This window comes from Labrus bergylta, chromosome 6, assembly GCF_963930695.1.
Source record: "Labrus bergylta chromosome 6, fLabBer1.1, whole genome shotgun sequence".
In the NCBI taxonomy this organism is placed as follows: domain Eukaryota; kingdom Metazoa; phylum Chordata; class Actinopteri; order Labriformes; family Labridae; genus Labrus; species Labrus bergylta.
The window spans coordinates 29,633,975-29,653,389 of NC_089200.1; the positions used below are offsets into that span (position 1 = coordinate 29,633,975).

Below are 19,415 nucleotides of genomic sequence, written 5' to 3' on the forward strand. Positions count from 1 at the left end.
TGTGTCTCTAGCCCGTCTTCAAACCCCCCAATTTTGAGAAAAGTCCATCCTCTCTGTCTTTTTCCTGCAGCTATTTTCAGAAAATGTGTGCTCAAACAGGCGGTAAGGAGATTTTCCTTATATGACATCACAAAGGGCAGTAACCCCTCCCCCAGGTGGGTGACGCTCCCACAGCTAGGTGTTTGTCTAGCTGTTGGGTGGGGTGTGTTCAGACACAGTTCATTTACATTTAAAGGTACAGACACAGAAACAGCCTGTTCTGAGCAGGGCTGAAATAGAGGGGTTTATAGACATGATCAAATACAGGATCAGAGTGGATTTAGAACAAGAAACTTCACACACATGTTTTGAGGAGATCTGAGAATTATTTTAAGGAGGAAAAAATGTGACCATTAAACTTCAAATTTTCTAGCGAGTTTGTGCACAAAGGGCGAGCAAACATCCACAGACTGCTGGAGGCTACGTATGAGATACAATTATGAAGAAACTGCCTGCTTATACTGGCCTACTAAGGATTTGAAAAGTAACTTGAACATTTCTCTATTAAAACTGGACACTCAAACTTCTATCAAACAGAGTGAACTTGTAAACTTTGACAGACTAGCTAACACCACCTCAAAACCCCATTGTTGTTCTCTGCCACATATATAAAGGTAAGTACTTTTTTTCATGTATTCTTGTTTTTGGATGGAGATGGTGTCACATTATTATTATTTTTTGGGTCTTCAGTTCATTTTTTTGCAGGATTTAGTTTGACTTTTGTTTGTTTGGTCCAATGACCATCAATGAAATCTATCAAAACATGTTGCTTCTTAAGTCATGAGTACTTGAGGTTTTAATATAAGAAACCACACTAAACACTTGCTAATATAACCCACATGTAATGGCCTTTATTTGCCTCCACATTAAAGTTTTTGGTTTTGAACTCTATTATCTGACCTTGGCCAGATCCTGCTGCTCTTTTGTGTCGGCTGTGTTCGCTTCACTGCCCTCCTGTCTGTCTGTGATTTTGCTCGTCGCCAGCATGTGCTCTGCTTTATAACAACCAGTGCTGATCTCGGGAGAGCGCAGCAGAGGATCAAAGGTGTTCTGGTTGGGGATCACCAGGGAGCTGCCGAGATGACCTCCATTGAGCCTGTGGGTCAGCTGCGTCAGCTGCACACCCGCCTCCAGAGGTCCGACTGGATAATCTCTGAGAACAGGCAGTGTGTGGAGGCCGTAACAAAGGCGGCCGTAGAGCGGAGCGGAGCCCGGCCGCTGCTGAGGGCTCAAGCTGGGGCGCGGGTTACGACTCCAGCTGTACGTCCTGGCCCTTGGAGGATTCTGCGGGGTGTACCATCTGTGCCAAGAGATAAACGTCAGAGAGACACACAGACTCGCACACACTCCCATTAGCCACATTCACAAGGATTGAAAATTTGTTGTTTATTTTTGGGAACAGCTCACATGTTCCTGTTGTTGTGCATGTGCTGCATTCTGTGCATGCTCTGCAGTGCCGTGATGTCAAAAGCTGAGGTGTCTGCTTCCCCTCCCCCCTCGTCATCATAGGATATGATGTTCTCCCTGACATCATCCTCCTCGAAGGGCGAGTGGGAGTCTCGCTTCTGATGGCGCAATGACAGCGAGAGTGCACACACCACTATAGGGCATGCGGGAGACACACAAGCACACACTCTTCAGCAATAAGGAGGAAACCTGACAAAACTAGTCACCATCTTTTAAAAAAAAAATCACAAACATCACATTAGTGGCGCTTCAGAGACTTCAGAGAAAGCGGCAAAACGTACCCAGCAAAGTTGTGACACACGCTAGCATCGCCAATAAGGTGACCAGACTGAAAATGAGAGATGCAGAGGAGGACGGCATGGGGAGGCAAACCATGTGTCTCTCCCATCGCCTGTCCCTCTGCGTCCCCCGGTCCTCTGTCTGCATGCCCCCCCGCAGACACGGGCAAATGGTCACAGTGACCGTGCCAGTGTTGGTCAGACCCGAGGCCCCGTCGCGAAGCACAACTGGCACATAGAGGGTGAGTAAGGATGAGGAGAAGCCAGGGAGGGGCTCCAAGGCTGACTGCAGAACCAGGCTGGCTGTCACACCTGATAACAAGAGAACAGAAACACACATCAAACACGGTCACTGCACAAACAGCCTGCACCACTTTTTTGGCTTCTGCCATGTTTCTGGATTGTGTGTGTGAAAGAGAAAAGCCGAGCCAGGCAGAGTGACCTCCAGATTCCCTAATGGAAAGGTTCAGGGCGGAGCTGGACTCTGGGGGGATGCTGAAGTGAACCGGGGTGTCTTGACCTCCTTGGTCCTTGTCGATGGCTCGCAGGACCTGAACTACCTGCACAACACACAACAGCAGAGAGTTATATGTATATAAAAATAAATGTTTTACTCTTTTTATTTTTTTTAAAGATTTATTTTTGGGCTTTTTGTGCCTTTAATTCAGAGATAGGACAGTGGATAGAGTTAGAAATCAGGGAGACAGAGAGTGGGAATTGACATGCGGGAAAGGAGCCGTTGAGGACTATAGTCTCCATATATGGGATGCGCACTCTAACCACTGCGCCACCAGCATCCCAATTTGACTAATTTCTTAACACTATCAAACTTGAGTGTCTAATTAAGGATTCACAAAACTATTATAAAACCCAGTTAAAAATGTTTTCTGCTCCGTGTTGACTGTGAAGGTGTGGCAAATGAAGTTTTGATTAACATCTTCCTTTTTTGGCATTGAAATTGTCCTTGTTTTAAATGTATATCTTCTATCTGTGCTTGATAAAGGTTATGAATTGGATTGAATTGGTGTATAGCAATGTACAACAATGGCAGAAGAGAAGTGTAGAGTAAACCGTATGTCATCTCATTCAGAATCCAAAAATCCTCTGAAAATTATTCACAAGAATTGGTCACTGAGTTCAAAGCTTTGAATACAATGCTGAATGCTGGCTCGATTGAGTAGCTAGTTCTATTACAAAAATAGAATAATGTAGAAAATACATCGGTACCTGCTTGCAATAACCTTACAGTCCAAAAATAGAATAATGTAGAAGGCACAAAACTTCCACATTTGACAATAATCTGTGTTCTGTAATCTCTGTTGACAGTTCATTAATTCAACAATTTCACAATACATTTCTAGCACAACCGTGCCAATTCAATGCCAATGTTGTAAAGTTTACATAAATCACTATTGGTTTTAATTTGTGTTAAAACTTGAACTTTTTAAAGGCTGCTTTTATGTACATAAGACATTTAATTACATTAATAGGTCGTACATTTGTTTGCCATTGGTTTTAATTTAAAAAAAAATCCTCTAGATACTGTTCTTGGACCAGTCTTATTTCCATTTGGAGAACTAGCTTTGACTCCTTATTGTACATGTCCAGTATCATTCTCTATGCTGATGACACTGCTCTTCATTCTAGTGAAGAACCCATGCTGCTGCTCTAAATCTACAGCCTTCATTAAACTTTCTTCAAAAAAATCTTCATGACTTGAATCTGGTCCTCAACACAAAGACTGAATGTATGTTGTTTTCAGATATTTTTATTGATAAAACACACAATGACATTATTTAATCAAAACAGAAACTAGAACTGGGCTTTCTTTTTAAGAAATATATTTTTTATTTCTTTAGAGAATTACTAAATGCTAAGGCAGTTTTCCTTTCCCTGAGAGATTAAGAGGATGGGCAGACAGTAACACTCCATACTAAGAGTCATTTCTAGACATAGTTATTGGACACTGTTGTCTACTTTACCAAAAAGCTGGTTGGCCTGCTTTGTCAGCTTGGAGAGATCAGCACTTATATTTATTTATTTATGAAGCTCTTTAACAACCCCCCCCCCATCTTTCCATCGTGCTTTCATGAAATGTAGGTAACCATTCAACGTGTTCACAGTCATGCCTCACTTCACGAGAAGGTCCCCCCCACCGTGCCCCACATTCTTGGAGTTGGCTTCAGTGAAAAACATTAAGACCTCTTTAATACCACTGAGACAGTCCCAGTGTTCGTATTCTTTATTTATTATTTTATTTGACTTTTTAAAATTCCTTTAAATTTTTCAAAATGACAAGTTTCCTTTGTTTTTGCCTTGTAATCTTTCTCTTGATCTGCCTGTTATCTTTTTCTATCACCTAACTTCTGTCATCTGTAACTAAACACTGTTTAAGGAGGACTCTCCTTATCTGTGTTTTTCTCTCAGGATTAAATAAACACAATTATGATGATGTGAAACACATAATTGTATTATATTTATTTATACCATAGTAAAAATCTTTTTATTTTAAAGTCCTATAATGCAGCAGCAAGGTGTAACATAAATGAGTACCTTCTTATAACACCGTCTACCTTCTATTTTATATCCAAACCCAAACTATCAGATCTTCTTCTGTCTTTTTGAGTTCCCAGTGTTTCACAAGATTCAAGAAATTCAAGATCTACTTGTTTTTTTCTTCTTTTAAATGCCATATATCATAGATCATATCTTATTGTTGGTTTGATCAAACGTTGTTGTTTATTTGGTTTGTAATATCATGATCTATCCTGATCTTGTTTTGTCAAACACTTTGGGCTTCATCTTTGCATCAAAGGAGTTAAATATATTATTATTATGATTATTTAAAAAAAATGAAAACGTACTGTTTAAATAAACTTCTGCACTTTCATGTGTGATCTCTGATATTTAGGTTATTTTCTCTCTTTATTGTAGTATTACCATATATATTCTCTGAGGTTTCCATACACCGTAAGCTATTTATCAAGGTCGAGGTTAATGTTATCCCTGAGGGGCAATTTGTTACCAACCAGCAGTGAGTAATACACACAAAGAGCAACACACTGCTGCTGCTGCATGTCCCCATTACCAGCGCCATAGGTTTCTCATTGGTTTCTACCATACTCTCACACAAGTGGGTTTATTATTTTTTCAATATTCTTGTGTGAAACAAAGAAATAGATGCATATATGAAAAAACCAGAAGCACCCTGAAGATAAAACAATAAAAAACCCAACAGACCTGACCGGGGGCACTGGAGTCACACACAGACGTTGTGTAGTCTCGGTCCAGCTCTGGTGCGTTGTCATTTTGGTCTATTGTCTCTATAGCAACCACAACCCTTGTCACAAGATTTGGATTGTCTGAAAAGAAAAGGAAACAGACATGAAACGTTCAAACTGTCTCTGAATTTCCATCATTTGTTATCCCTCACTTTTCACTTTTAACTCCAGGCCGTGCTTTAGGTGACAAATGACTCTTGCGAGCTCGGCTGCTCATCGTGCCTGGGGCCCAGAAGGGGCTACGTACCCCTCTGTGTGGCGATGACTGTGATATTATGCCACTGCTCCTGCTCACGGTCTAACTCCATCACCGTGCTGATAAAGCCTGTGTCAGAGGCGATGCGGAACAGAGCCTCAGGGTCTGACTGGGGATCGATGGAGTACCTGAGATACAGAAAAAGAAATGAGACAGAATGAAAAGACGAGGAAGGAGAAGGAGAAGGGAGGCCTCAGTGTGAGACTAAATGATTGAGTGGGGGGTGTAATAAACCACCTGATGTTGGTGCCTTGCCCCGTGTCTGGGTCTGTAGCAGAGACCCGGCCAACTGAGCAGACAGGGGGGCAGTTCTCCGACACGTCCAGATGGTACCGAGCCTGGGAGAATCGAGGCGGCTCATCAGCGTTAAGGACCATGACCCGGACTGTCGCCTGGTCTTTAAAGGGACCGTTCCTCAGGTAACGGGGATCTACTAAAGGGTTTGCAACCTCCACGGCAAAAGTGTACGAATTGCGTGTCTCATAATCCAGCAGCTGTTGGATAACAGAGAGAGAGCAGTTAAACCAGTAGTAGGAAAATAACAACCAACATTACATATCAAGATACTGGGTTCAAGATACAATGTTATTATGATTTGTTTCTTCTTATTGTTTCTTAAAAAAAGACATGAGATTGAAATCAATTTATGAATAAATATGATTCTATGACAATAAAAAATATGTCTTTGCATCATTCTTACCTATAAATATAAGTAATGCTAAATTTTGAGGTTGTATAGTTACTAATAAAACAGTAAATTTCTTTATGAAAAGCAACAAAGAAAATATTGTACAAAAACATTTTTTCTATGTTTGGTTTTAAATAAAATGATTTTAAAAATGGTAACAACAAGAGAACAGTAATCTAAAATTTTGTGAAATCCAAGAGACCCAATTAAATGTTAAGGCATCCTCTTCTTCAAAACCAGCCTACACAGTAAATTAAACCAACAGAAGATAACTAACATATCTCTTTTGTCTCTAAAATCAGTGTTCCCCAACGCTCATCTGCAAATACAGCTAGTCAGGAGGGGCTGGGTGCCGAGCTGTTAATACCATCAGCTCACCTTGTTGGTCGAGGCTTTGTGTGTCTTGGGTTGAGAATTGTTTGGGTTTTTACTGTCAAATTTTTGGGAGACAAATATTCTGTAGTAGTCATTAAAACTAATTAAAATAGGGGTGCAGTTTCAGCTTGTTAGAACAAGCGCACCAAAGTCAGACTCTGTATCTCTCGAATGCATTAGGTGCTGGTTAGACTCCATGCCTACCCAACTCTCTCCTTCCCATGTTTCCTGTCTCACTTCAGCTGTACTTTCAATAAAAGGCAAAAAAAATGTCCAAAAAAAATTGTGTCTGCTCCTGTGCAGACACAGGATGTCCAGTGAGGGGGCTACGAGCTGAGCTTCCAATAACATCTATATAATTGATTGTTGTCCAAAAATGTGCTCATCATTGGAGGGTAACAAGAGTTAACTTTAGCGTGTACCATTTGTGTTGGGTTCAACCTATTTTTTTCTCTCTTACAGAAAAACTCCCCTTCCTCTACCAGCTGCCAAAACAATGATTGCAGTGGAAGTGGGCGTGTACTCCTACATGTACTTCGATTGCAAGCAGAAAACTGCAGACTGTTTCTTTTTCTGCATGCCTGAAAGGCTGCTACATCCATCTGTGTAAATAAATAATATAAAGTTTTTCAGCATTATAGATGTACAGTAAATATGTTTATTGGGCCCATCATTAACATTTGATTGATTTAATTTCCCAGCCCTATAATAAGCCTCATATTTCACGTTTTATCTCACTGAATAAATCACACACAAGATCCCATTTGTGTGTTTTCCTTTTTATCCCCAAAATGTTTTGGTAATAAATCCTCAGCCTCTTCTTTTTCTCACCCTCCGCAACCATTTAATTTATTATTTCACTGAGCAATAATTATCTTTGAATGCCACAATGCTGTTAAACCCTTCAAGTTGAAAAGACAAACTCATGCTGGCTGCCTCTTACATGGCCTTCTCACATCAAATGACTTACAATTTTTCACCAGCCTCTCATTAGCTCATTGTTGCTCATTAATTGCTCGCGCAGAGCCTCGGGAGTTTGAACCTGTCAGCAGCAGAATGTGTTTCAGCGGGGCAACAAAGTGTTTTAAATGACCAAATCAAATCCATTTGCGAACTGAGACCAAAGCGAATTCCTTTCATTATGTGACCGTTAAAGTAAATCCATCTCCATGTAGCTGTCTTGAAAGCTTGTTGTTAATTTCCCCTCTCATCTCTCACCTTGTTGAGCACAATGACAGCCTCTTGGTCTCTGCTGGTTATGTTGAATGTTTCGGCCTCCTCGGCGTCCAGGATGGTAAACTCCAGCTGTGCATTTTCTCCCAGATCGGGATCAGCAGCGGTGAGTCGACCCACCTCCACACCTGGTGCTGCCAGCTCCGACACAGAGAATGACCATGCACCTGCAGAGAAGATAACAGGGAACATAATGGATCTGAGAGCGTGCTCTGAATGATGATGAGGTGCAGCGGCATGATGGTGTCTGGTACAATTTTGTGTCATTTTGTGGCTTTTATTCACGCATTTCAGGGCACAGTTTGAAGTAGTGTGTCTTAATTTATTGTATTATTTTGTTAGTCTATAACTAACATTCCTACTCATCATTGACTTGTATAAGAAGTGGATGTAGCCTCTTTATACTCCAGTGCCATGCCCAAGGCAGGAAGCTCAAACGCTGGTAAAATGATGGGGTGCCACTATAGTCCAGGTTGACTTAAAAGTAAAAAAATGTTATCATTTCATCACATCTCAGGTCTTTCTTTCAGATCTGTCTATATACCAAATTAAAGTTGAATTGTATTACACATCAGATAAAGAATGCTTATTCACAAGAGCTAACATAAGCCAAGCTAAATGTCAGCTGGTTTCATGACATCAGAAGAATTGTTACTGTTAGCAAGCTAACACAACTGTTAAGGTCTTTGCGCACCGAGTCTGTTTTTTTCATCTGAAATTGTCGCTATATATCCGTTAAAAATTAGTATGATCTCGTGTAGTATTAATGTTTGCATTCTGACTCCAAATGTTATTGGTCTTAAAACATGCTACTGAATCTGTGTATTTTGAAATGACTTTCCAGTTGCTGCAAATGTTTCTCCTCCTGCATTATGTTTTTGGGAAAAGGTTAAATTTTCTGCGATTTTCCGCATCTGTCCAAAACGTTAGGACGGGTGTTTGACTATTCAGAACTGTCCCTACCTCAAACATTCTGCCAGCCGCTGCTCAGGATCAATTGCTTTGCAGGAAATTTGTAGTCTTTATTTTCACGTGTGGTTCCAGTATAGCTAGCAGCGTATCAAACTGGACCACTTACATTCTGAAATACACCTGGAAGTGATCGGGATAATTCCACAGCTCTTATATCGACAGATTGAACTCTCATCGCTCTTGTCTTTTTTTCACGAGTGGATGGACCCAGTGTTTAACTTTTTCTTTTTTCAAGGAGTAAGAACCACTAAATATTCTTCACTAATTAAAGACAACTCATAGTTCCAATTAATAGAAAAATACTTGATGTGCAAGGTTCCTGTGCATAATGTTTTAATTGGATTGCAGATCCAAAAAAACAGGACTCAGTGTCCTTTAGCCTGATAACATTACCTTTAGCTAAGACCCATGTGACATTCTTAAACAGCAATTTTAGTTAGAAAGTCTTGAATGAAAATGAGCTTGTTCTCAAAAACAGATAACATTAGCATTAAATCATAATTAGCTGACAAAAACCAATAGCTATAAAGGCAATTGTACTCTGACAGCAGAGGAAGTAATGTTAGATAATAACGGTGAGCCAGCCAGCGTTATGGGCTACCTTGTGTACTTCGACACTCTGTCTGAGAAGTGGATGAAGGAAAAAATTCCCATAATCTTCCCAATCAAAAAGGACTAACTCAAGGTATCAAAACTGGATGTCAGAAGTAACGGGGTACAATGCGTCTTTGATTTCAGATTAAGTAACACTTAACCCTAACTTTAAACTTCATCTACAGTGTTTCTCTATTATTACTCAGTTTAGTGGTTTAATTATAAGTCTACATTTAATGAGTCAGTGATCCCAGTAATCATCCCATCTGTCCAAAATTCTACTGCATTAACAATTCCAAAATCCACAGTGGTCAGCCCATGTGACACCTTATTTAAGGGGTTAATAATAATAATAATAATAATAATAATAATAATAATAATGTATACTTTATTGATCCCGCGAGGGGAAATTCGTTTTTTTACACTCTGTCTAGTTGATATTTAGTCTTAATTCCTTTAACAAACTCTATATTTATCCTTGCCAAGCTGCAGTGTAGAGATAGTACAACAGCAATGTGACTCAAGCGACTGCAACTTTAATAGCTATACTCTTAATAGAAGCAGACTGCTAAATCCTCAGGTTTACCTAAACTTTAATATATTGTTGCACAGAATATAAATACTGTTAGGTTTATCCTCATCCCTTACACTGGCAATGTGGGAGGAAGGGGTCTCTCTCAGGTAAGGAGAGTTAGGAGAGGAGGAACATTTGCAGCAACAGGAAAGTGGTTTCAAAACACACAGATGCATTGGCATGTTTTAAGACCAAATGGATTTCATATTTTTGCTTTTTATTTACTGAGTCAGGTGCAGAATTAAGGGTTGCAACATAAATGTCTGTATTTTCGTTATCAAATTTAAAAAACACATTTTGTGTAATTGATATCTCTCAGTATTTTCTACACTATTTTCAGACCAAGTGACTGAGATTACAAGCAATCATGAGCTGCAGCCGTTCTACAGCCCAGCTCTCAGGATGGCACAAACAAATCCACAGAAGGGTTGCCAGCACAAATAAGACAAAAAAGAAACTGTGTAATTCTCAAAGCACTCGCAAAGGGTGAAAACAAACCCTTTATGGCTGCCAAGCCAATAGAGTCTCAGCGCTCCGGTGCTATTTGCATGTACTTAAATGAGGTAATATGCATGCATGTGACACAGAATTGGCCCTATTCAATGCAAACGAGCCTCATTGCACAGAAAGTCCAATTAACAAACACCAGCGCTAACAGCCACACGCAAATAGAGGGAAATGATTACGTCTTCAGAGAGTTTCTGCTAACTGAAGCATATTCAAAATTGGTGTCACATCCAGGTTTTCCGATGAATAGCGTAGCAGAGCGAACACATCATCATGCCAGGCGAGCTCCTGAGCTGATATCTAGAAGCCACTGACACTGTCCTGATGACTCTGTTCTTGGCAACTATTTAGACTTTGCCACCTTTATAATTATCATCAGGCACATAGCGAGGAAAATGGCACAAACATTGCTTCAAAGCTTAATGAGTGCATTTGAACGGTAATATCAACAGCCATTCTGAATCAGACCTTTAGACATGCGGAACAGCGACTGCATGTGATGCACTATTTCAGGTGCTACTATCATCCGTGATCTTTTGTTTCTAATCTCACCCCTTTGTCTATTTTCTAGATTAAGTGACTCAACTTTGTTACTCGGATTTACTGTGAAATGTGACAGTGTAATATAAGTTTTTATTCTTCTTATGTCTTGCATAACTTAAAAAATGTACATGTTACTTTGTTTTCAGGCAACTTCTTAGTCTTATTAATGATGGAATGAATCAAAATGCAAGCTGTTGTAAGAGGAAGCCCCAGTTTCTGTTTAATCTGCATATTAACCCTATTGTTTCACATAACATGCAGTAATTAGAGCTTTAAAGCTTTAAATTAGTTGATGTCGGTTTTTTTTAATTAAAACTTAGGCTTAGTCCACAAGTAGGTTATTGTTGAAAACTGAAGTTTTCCTCTGTTTCAAAAATAATCCCATCCACACACTCTCAGTTCTCATAAACATTTTCGTCCACATGAAAACGCAAAACACTGTTAAGGCTGTCATCAGCATGTCAAATAAACGACATCCTTGACATGCTAACCTTTTCTTGCCATTCCTCTGCAATCTCCATTTAATTTACAAAGTTGTCTGTTCAGGCGCCTCTGCTCGTCAACACAGTGGGAGAGTAACTGTGTATGTGTAAGCATATAAAAAGTCCAATTAGCAACATTAACACCAGCTGTAGTTTGGTTACGTATCTCACTAATCTCATGTAAACAAAAGTGACAGCGTCGCACAATGACGTCAAACGGAAGAGAAACCGCCGCACAGTGTGACATTACAAGCCCAAAACTCTGTTTTCATTACTTCACATAATATGTGATTTTTCACACTTAAATGTAACAAATCAAGTATATCCTCTGAAAATAACTCTGAGTTATGACTGTCTATAATGGGTGTAACACCCGAGTCCCACTGTCTGTGATGTTTTCAGAGTTTTCAGAGTCCTATCTTCAGTTTGTTTACATCGTCGGGACGGCCGGCTGACTCCTCCCCTCACGTATAAAAGTTGTTTAATTGAGGGACTAGAGAAAAGAAGAATAACATACTGTACTCACTGCTTAACTGTGTTTCTAGATCACGCTCATTTCAGGTAAATTTACATGCAGTGTGAAGATACGAGCATAATAAAGATCGCTAGCATTAGCATGCTAACACAACAATGCACCGCAAGTTGTTTTGGTTTCATGCTGGAGCTCAAGGGCGACATCTACTGGATCAAAAAATCGCATATAAAGCCTTTAACACCTTAAACAGAGTTTCTGAAACTCTTCACCCTGGAAGGAGTTTTCCAAAATGTGTGTTTTCAGTGTAAGAAAGGCAAAAACACACAGACAAACGTATAAAAATACGGGCATACGTGTGGACGTATGTTTAGTTGCAACTAAATCGAGAGCTTGGCTTCTTACTGAGTTTTTGTTTTCTGTTCTTATGTTACTGTTTGTTGTTGATTACATTCTGTCCATTTATCAAGCTTGGATTAGCAGTCGGTGATCTGTGCCAGATCGTGTGTTTTTTCCCCCTGCATGGTATCACATGATTCAACACTTGTGATGCTGTGTAGCAGCTGCAAATGCAGAGATATGATTTCATTTTAGAGCAACCCTTCTCTTCTGTTTGTTAATCATTGAAATCCTCCACATTATGAAGATCATTTAGAAACCACACCCCGAGCATTCAAAGAGCATGCTAAATGAGCCGTTTGTTCAAATCGCTGCGTTATTGTCAAACAGAAAATAATGAGCTGCAGTGAGGTGGAGATGGGGGGAAGATATAGTCAGATATTAGTAAATAAATAACACACAGATGGCATTTGGAATTATTAAATTGCCTCTATAAAGCCTTGTATCACAGCACAATATATCAAGGCGAGGAGAGGGGGCTTTAAACATTAAGATGAATGGCAGAAAACAGAGACTGCGAGAGAGAAGAAGAGGGGAAGAAAAAAAGAAAGAAAATCAAACAAGAGAGGTGGTATATAGAGAAATGCAGTATATGTCTCCCAGTGTTAGACACATCGTGCAGTGATTTTACTGTCTATTGAAGCGGAAAGCACTGAACTTTAAGATGAAATATTAATAGCAGGGTACAGGGAAAGGCTTGGACAAGAAAAGGCGGACATGATCTTTCACTCTTGTACATCAAGGCACAGTCCATTTCAATCAGAGGGACCGAGAGGGTGTGTTGGTATGGATGTAAATGGCAGTCATCCAGGCAGAGGTTATGTTATTCCCGCTGATATATAAAACAATGATTAGGTTTGGTGCATGAGTAAAAAGAGCAATATGAGAGTGACAAGCTGTTTAGCTGCTCTGAAGCTTTTATCTTATCTCCCAACCTGCCGAGGCAGCGAGGACCCACAGGAGGCAGAGAATCTCAGACTGCTGTCACAAATGCCATTACTAGATGTTTAATCATTTTAATCTTCAGTCACACACATTCTGCAGCGACAGAGACTGAAAGCGTCTGACAGTAAAGTGTTGATGCGATAACAGGCGGTGCTTACTCCGTCTGAAGTGAGGGGGGTTGTCGTTGACATCAGTCAGCCTCACAGTGACGGTGGTGGTCCCTGATAATCCGCCCAGATGCCCCCCCATGTCTTTGGCCTGGAGGACGACCTGATACTCATCACGAGTCTCCCGGTCCATGTCAGGTACTGCTGTCCGCAGGATGCCTGGTGGGGGAGCACAGTGGGACAAGGCGCAAGAATCACAACTGCATCATATTTCAGAGTGACACAACGTCTCTGGAAATATCCGTCAAAGTGAGTCAGACGCTTACATTCTAGATTTAGGACGTGGAAAACATATGACTCAAGGCCTTCTTCTTTTTGTGAACTGATAATTTATAATGTGCGTTGTTCTTATGCTGTGCACTGGGGGAATTGTCTTTTGTAGATGCAATTTTAATTAATTCCTGACAATTCACCATATTCAGACAGCAGCTAGCTTTGTTTGAAATCACACTTCTGGTGAGAAGCTCAAATGTTAAAAGGATGTTGTATTACTTTAAATCAGCTTGTGTTGCATACATTTAGGGGTGACAAGCTGTTATCATTTCACAGTTTCTCCATTAATCAGAAAAAGACAACAAACAGTGAAAAACTTGATGTAAACCTACAGCCATATTTCAAGTTAAAACAGCAGATTCAATAACCTTTAAAGGCTTTATATGCAATTTTTCACACTTGAATGTAATGGAAATCAAGTATATCCTTTGAAAATAACTCCGTGAGTCATGACTGTCTACAATGGGTGTAACACCCGAGTCCCACTGTCTGTGATGCTTTCAGAGTTTTCTGAGTCCTATTTACAGTTTGTTTACATCGCCTGGACAGCCGGCTGACTCCTCCCCTCACATACAAAAGTTGTTTAATTGAGGGACTAGAAGAAGAATAACATACTGTACTCACTGCTTAACTGTGTTTCTACATCACACTCATTTCAGGTAAATGTACATGCAGTGTGAAGATACGAGCACAATAAAGATTGCTAGCATTAGCATGCTAACACACAACAACACGCTCAAGGGCGATATCTGCTGGATCAAAAAAACGCATATAAAGCCTTTAAGCATGGTCAGAAAACAGACAATGTTAACAAGTAGTTACTTCCTAACTTGGGATTGTTGACCATGAATTGGGGACTAATAACACAGTTTGGCAGCATTGGTCGATTATATAGGCTTAAATTCCTTGCTTACATAATGTTGTCTGGGACTTTGTTGAATGCCAACATTAACTGATGACTATCTGTGACTGATGAATTTCCAAAAATGTTATCTGTCCTTCGTAGCTCTTTAGACTTTCACTATCAATTGTTCTATAAATAGCTCGTTATTCAGGATGCGGTGAAATAAGAGCGATTGTCAAATATTTACCATTCATACAACCTGCACACTAAACTACAGCTTGAATTCTTATGATCAAAATGATTGTGCTTTCCACCAAGGCAGAGGAAAATGACCTCCATGTGAACATGAGGAATGGTCTGAGCATTCAAGAAACATCTCCCATTGATCGGTTTTATTTACTGGAGTAGTGCACAACATTTCTATTGCATGAGAATCATATGGATAAAGGGTTACCTTTGAAATGGAGGCATGCGTCAGCCATAGGGCTTGTTAAAACATTGGAGTTTGATTGCATAAGGCATAAAACCATAAAGTAATGGGTTTTTTTCAGCCAGTGACCATGGTATAAGCAGGATAATACCCTACCAGTTGTATATAAACAGGAAATAATAGCCTCAGTGGAAGGTGATGGTTGTGGCCACCATACAACCCATAAATTCCTGTTAATGGACACCTCGTAGTGCTTCATCCCTTACTTATCCACATTGGACATATGGAAGCAAAGGCATAACTTGTGATTTCACAGCAGGCCAATGGGATTTATTGTGTGGAGTATAATCATCAGAGGCGTTTTTATGGTAAACAGCTTTGAGACCTGTCTGCGGATCCACAGAGAAATAGTCCTGGCCCTGAGTGATGGCATACACCAGCCGGGCGCTGTTTCCATACGTGGGATCATCTGCGTCCCTGGCTGTGACCTGGATTATGGACGTGCCTGTGAAAGAGAGGAAGCAGCAGAGGTGAGAGGTGAAATGGCCCTTTTCAAAGTAAAGCAGTTAAAGCTGGTGGCAGTTTAATAAGCTTAAAGTGACACTCTACCCATCTGTCTTTTGAATACCAAGTGCTTACATCTGTAGGATTAAAAGGATAATGCACCCTTCTGCGTTCTATCTGTAAGCGCAGTATCTTTGAAACAGTTATCTTTTTGATGAAAAATGACTTCAAACACAGTTTTCATGTTGAGTATTTGCCCTCAAATCTCCACAGCTGTGCCAGAAGAAGTGTATTTAGTGCCAGTTTGGTGACAGTGTGGTTACTTGAAACATACTGAGCTCATGTCTGGATAGTAGGGAAGTGTTTGAGCCACATTATTAAAAGAGACTTTGGTTTAAATGGTCATATTTCAAACTTTTTGACATTTGTTAAATATGATATGTTGTTGGTCATGCAATTTTAAAATATTCAGAAAAAGTTGTTGTAAACCACTATTTGGCTGTTTATTGTGTGATGACTGCAATTATTGTAAAACTTCAAGTAAAGGCCAATCCCAATTTCAGACCTTTTATCAGCCTGCTGTTGCTGCAAGTTTTGATAAATGAAGGCAGTTCTCAATTAGAGGCCCCGGTGCACTTAATGTTGAAACAGCTTGCAGATCAAATATAAGGAGAAAGAGCAGACAAAAATGAAAAAGAACTTGTGCAGGACTTAGAGATGATTTAGCTTTAAACAGCTAGGCAGGGCCACAAAATGATCCTGCTTAGGGCCCCCAGATGTCCAGGGCCGGCCCTGGCTGTAAGACAGTCTACGTTCCAACCCTCAACTGTGGTCAGGATGTGACCGAAAGAATGAGACTGCAGATCCAAGGGGCTGAAATAAGTTTCCTCTGTCCGGTGTCTGGGCTCAGGATGAGAAGCTCGGAGTGGAGGCGCTACTCCTTTTCATCTAAAGGAGCCAGTTGTCCAAGCATATCCAACTTGAAGGAGACCCTGGGGAAGACCCAAAACACGCTAGAGGGATTATTCTGTAGATCCCGTTTGGCCTAGGGACACTACAGTATCCCCCAGGTGGAGATAGAAAATATCGCTAGGTAGAGCGATGTTGGAGGCAACTTGCTAGGCCTGCTGCCACCCCGACCTGGCCCGAGATAAGTGGAAGAAAATGGACGGATAGATGGATGGATTTTTTCTTGTGATAATAAAAAGTACATTTTCAGCTGTTTCCTGAAATTCGCCGTTGAGACTGACTTGCTTTCAAAGAGTATCATTTTTATTTAAGCAAGAAACAGAGTCACTGGTCACATCTGGCCAGGAGGATCATGAAGCCAATAATGATCTCTCGCGAACATACAGAGACAATTGCCTATATGCACCCAAAACATCTGCTTTTCGTCATGGGTCATAAAAAACATCATGTAACACATCCATATTTGGCAATTCTCTTACACAACACCATAAGGTAAACATTCAACTTGAGGGGACTCCTAAATCTCCTTCAGATACAAATTCTCTCCAGATGTATATGTTATAAACTTAAAGGAGCAGTATATTCTCTCTGTCCTAGATCCTTCAATCTCAACATATTCATGTCATTATCTCCTTGCAATGTTGGTTTTCAAGTTACAACGGCTTTATTTCAGCTGTTTCCTTGAGATCTCTCTAGAAATGTACTTATAACTACAGGAAATCAAGGTTATTGTCCCAAGATAAAAAGATAAAAAAAGTTGAGAACAATTTTGGTTGTCTTTGCTGTCAACCAAAACTGACAGCTAAGACATTCTGGTACAGTATGTTTCCATAAGCCAGCCCAGAACTTGTTACTGATTATATTAACCGTGGTCTTTCTTTCTCCCCTAAAGTGCAGCAGGTAGGCAGAGATGTCGATATCCTAATTTTGTATAAAATATTCTCTTTCCCATCTTTGCTGTGCACCAGTTTTGTGAGACAACATTTAAAGACCTGTCTTGTATTGTCACTGTCACAAATAAATGCAGGGTCGTTTTATAGACTGAAGTAAATATAAGCCAGGGCCACTAATAGAGCTTTCTCCTGCTTAGTCACTTTCTGTGTAGTCACATCCTTGGTCTGCAGAAAAGAACTGACATGCTCAGGAAAAAATCCATTGCCATTTATTCACTATGAATCATTGTGCAGGGCAGGAAGTGCAGATAGTCTTTATTACTTAAAGTATTAGATATACAGCTCTGGAAAAAATTAAGAGACCACTGCAATTTTTTCTGAAATCAGCATCTCTACATGTATGAAAGCCATTCCATTCCAGTGTCTGTTGAATTCCAACACAAGCACACCTCATTCTACTTAATGAGGTACTGTTTAGGTGATCACCTGATTCCAAATTTTATTAAAAGAGGAAAAGTATAAAGACCACTGCTGTGGTCATCACTATCCTCTTGCAATAGGACCAGCGGGATGGCAAAAACAATGCTAGTAGTACCTCAAAAGTAATTGGAGTAAAGAGTTAAAAATAAAAGTTTTGAGTGAGGAAAAGAAGGGTTCAATTATGGTTTTACTGGCAGAGGGTTACAGTGAGCATCAGCTTGCTTCCATCCTTAAAATTTCCAAGACGGTTGTTCATAAGAACAAGGTCAAGCAGCAGACATTGGGGACAACAAAGCTACAGACCGGCATAGGGCGAAAACGACTCTCCACTGAACGGAATGACCGTCAACTCATTTGAATGTCACTCAGAAACAGTAGGATGACATCAAGTGACCTACAAAAAAAAAGCCAAATGGCAGCTGGGGTGAGGTGCATGGTGAGAACGTTTAGAAACAGGCTCCTAGGGGCAAGGCTCAAATCGTGTAAAGCTAGAAAAAAGCCCTTCATCAATGAGAAGCAAAGAAGAGCCAGGCTGAGGTTTGGCAAAAGACCATAAAGATTGGACCACAGAGGACTGGAGTAAGGTCATCTTCTCTGATGAGTCCAATTTTCAGCTTTGCCCAACACCTGGTTGTGTAATGGTTAGACGGAGACCTGGAAAGGCCTACAAGCCACAGGGTATCGCACCCACTGTGAAATTTGGTGGAGGATCGGTGACGGTCTGGGATTGCTTCAGCAGGGCTGGAATCGGGCAGATTCGTCTTGGCGTAGGGCGCATGAATCAAGCCACGTACAAGGTTGTCCTGAAAGAAAACTTGCTTCCTTCCTTCTGCTCTGACAATGTTCCCCAACTCTGAGGATTGTTTTTTTCCAGCAGGACAATGTTCCATGCCCAACAGCTAAGTCAATCAAGGTGTGGATGAAGTACCACCAGATCAAGACCCTGTCATGGCCAGCCCAATCTCCAGACCTGAACCCCATTGAAAACCTCTGGGATGTGATCAAGAGGAAGATGGATGGTCACAAGCCATCAAACAAAGCTGAGCTGCTTGAATTTTTGCGCCAGGAGGGGCATAAAGTCACCCAACAGCAATTTGAAAGACTGCTGCAGAGCATGCCAATACGCATGAAAGCTGTGATTGAAAATCAGGGTTATTCCACCAAATATTGATTTCTGAACTCTTCCAAAGTTAAAACATTAGTAGTGTGTTGTGTATAAATGAATATGAACTTGTTTTCTTGGCATTATTTAAGGTCTGAAAACACTGCATCTTTTTTGTTGTTTTGACCATTTGGCATTTTCTGCAAATAAATGTTCTAAATGACAATATTTTTATTTGGAATTTGGGAGAAATGTTGTCAGTAGTTGATAGAATAAAACAAAACTGTTAATTTTACTCAAACACATACCTACAAATAGTAAAATTAGAGAAACAGATAATTTTGCAGTGGTCTCTTAATTTTTTCCAGAGCTGTATATCACTAAGGATTTCATTAAAAAAAAGGTGTAGGATAAGATAAGTACAATTATGCTTCATTAAGAACATAGATTTTTGTTTTCAATATTTAGTTTTTAACCAGATTGTTAATTGTAAAGTAAGACGGTTAATGATAAACCAAACTAACACTTTGTTGTTATTGGGTCAATCTTAACTTGGTGTTGAGTGAGATATGGAACAACTGCAAAAGATTACATGATATCATATTTTATTATAGAGTTTAGTTTTATATCTACCTCAGGTAGGATGAA

The 19,415-nt window shown here is 40.1% G+C and overlaps 1 protein-coding gene across 1 annotated transcript in view; it reads right to left on the bottom strand.

The window, feature by feature from the left end:
• Nucleotides 1–19,415, bottom strand: part of LOC109983295 (cadherin-7) — a 50,976-nt gene that overhangs the window by 2,104 nt on the left and 29,457 nt on the right. Inside the window, exons 4-13 of the mRNA XM_020632928.3 lie at nt 15,205–15,324; nt 13,264–13,431; nt 7,603–7,784; nt 5,559–5,815; nt 5,313–5,449; nt 5,025–5,146; nt 2,227–2,344; nt 1,788–2,096; nt 1,447–1,639; nt 940–1,339 (exon numbers count right to left, since the gene is read on the bottom strand). Of these exons, the coding sequence (XP_020488584.2) occupies nt 940–1,339; nt 1,447–1,639; nt 1,788–2,096; nt 2,227–2,344; nt 5,025–5,146; nt 5,313–5,449; nt 5,559–5,815; nt 7,603–7,784; nt 13,264–13,431; nt 15,205–15,324 (2,006 nt within the window). The remainder of the gene's footprint in view (nt 1–939; nt 1,340–1,446; nt 1,640–1,787; nt 2,097–2,226; nt 2,345–5,024; nt 5,147–5,312; nt 5,450–5,558; nt 5,816–7,602; nt 7,785–13,263; nt 13,432–15,204; nt 15,325–19,415) is intronic.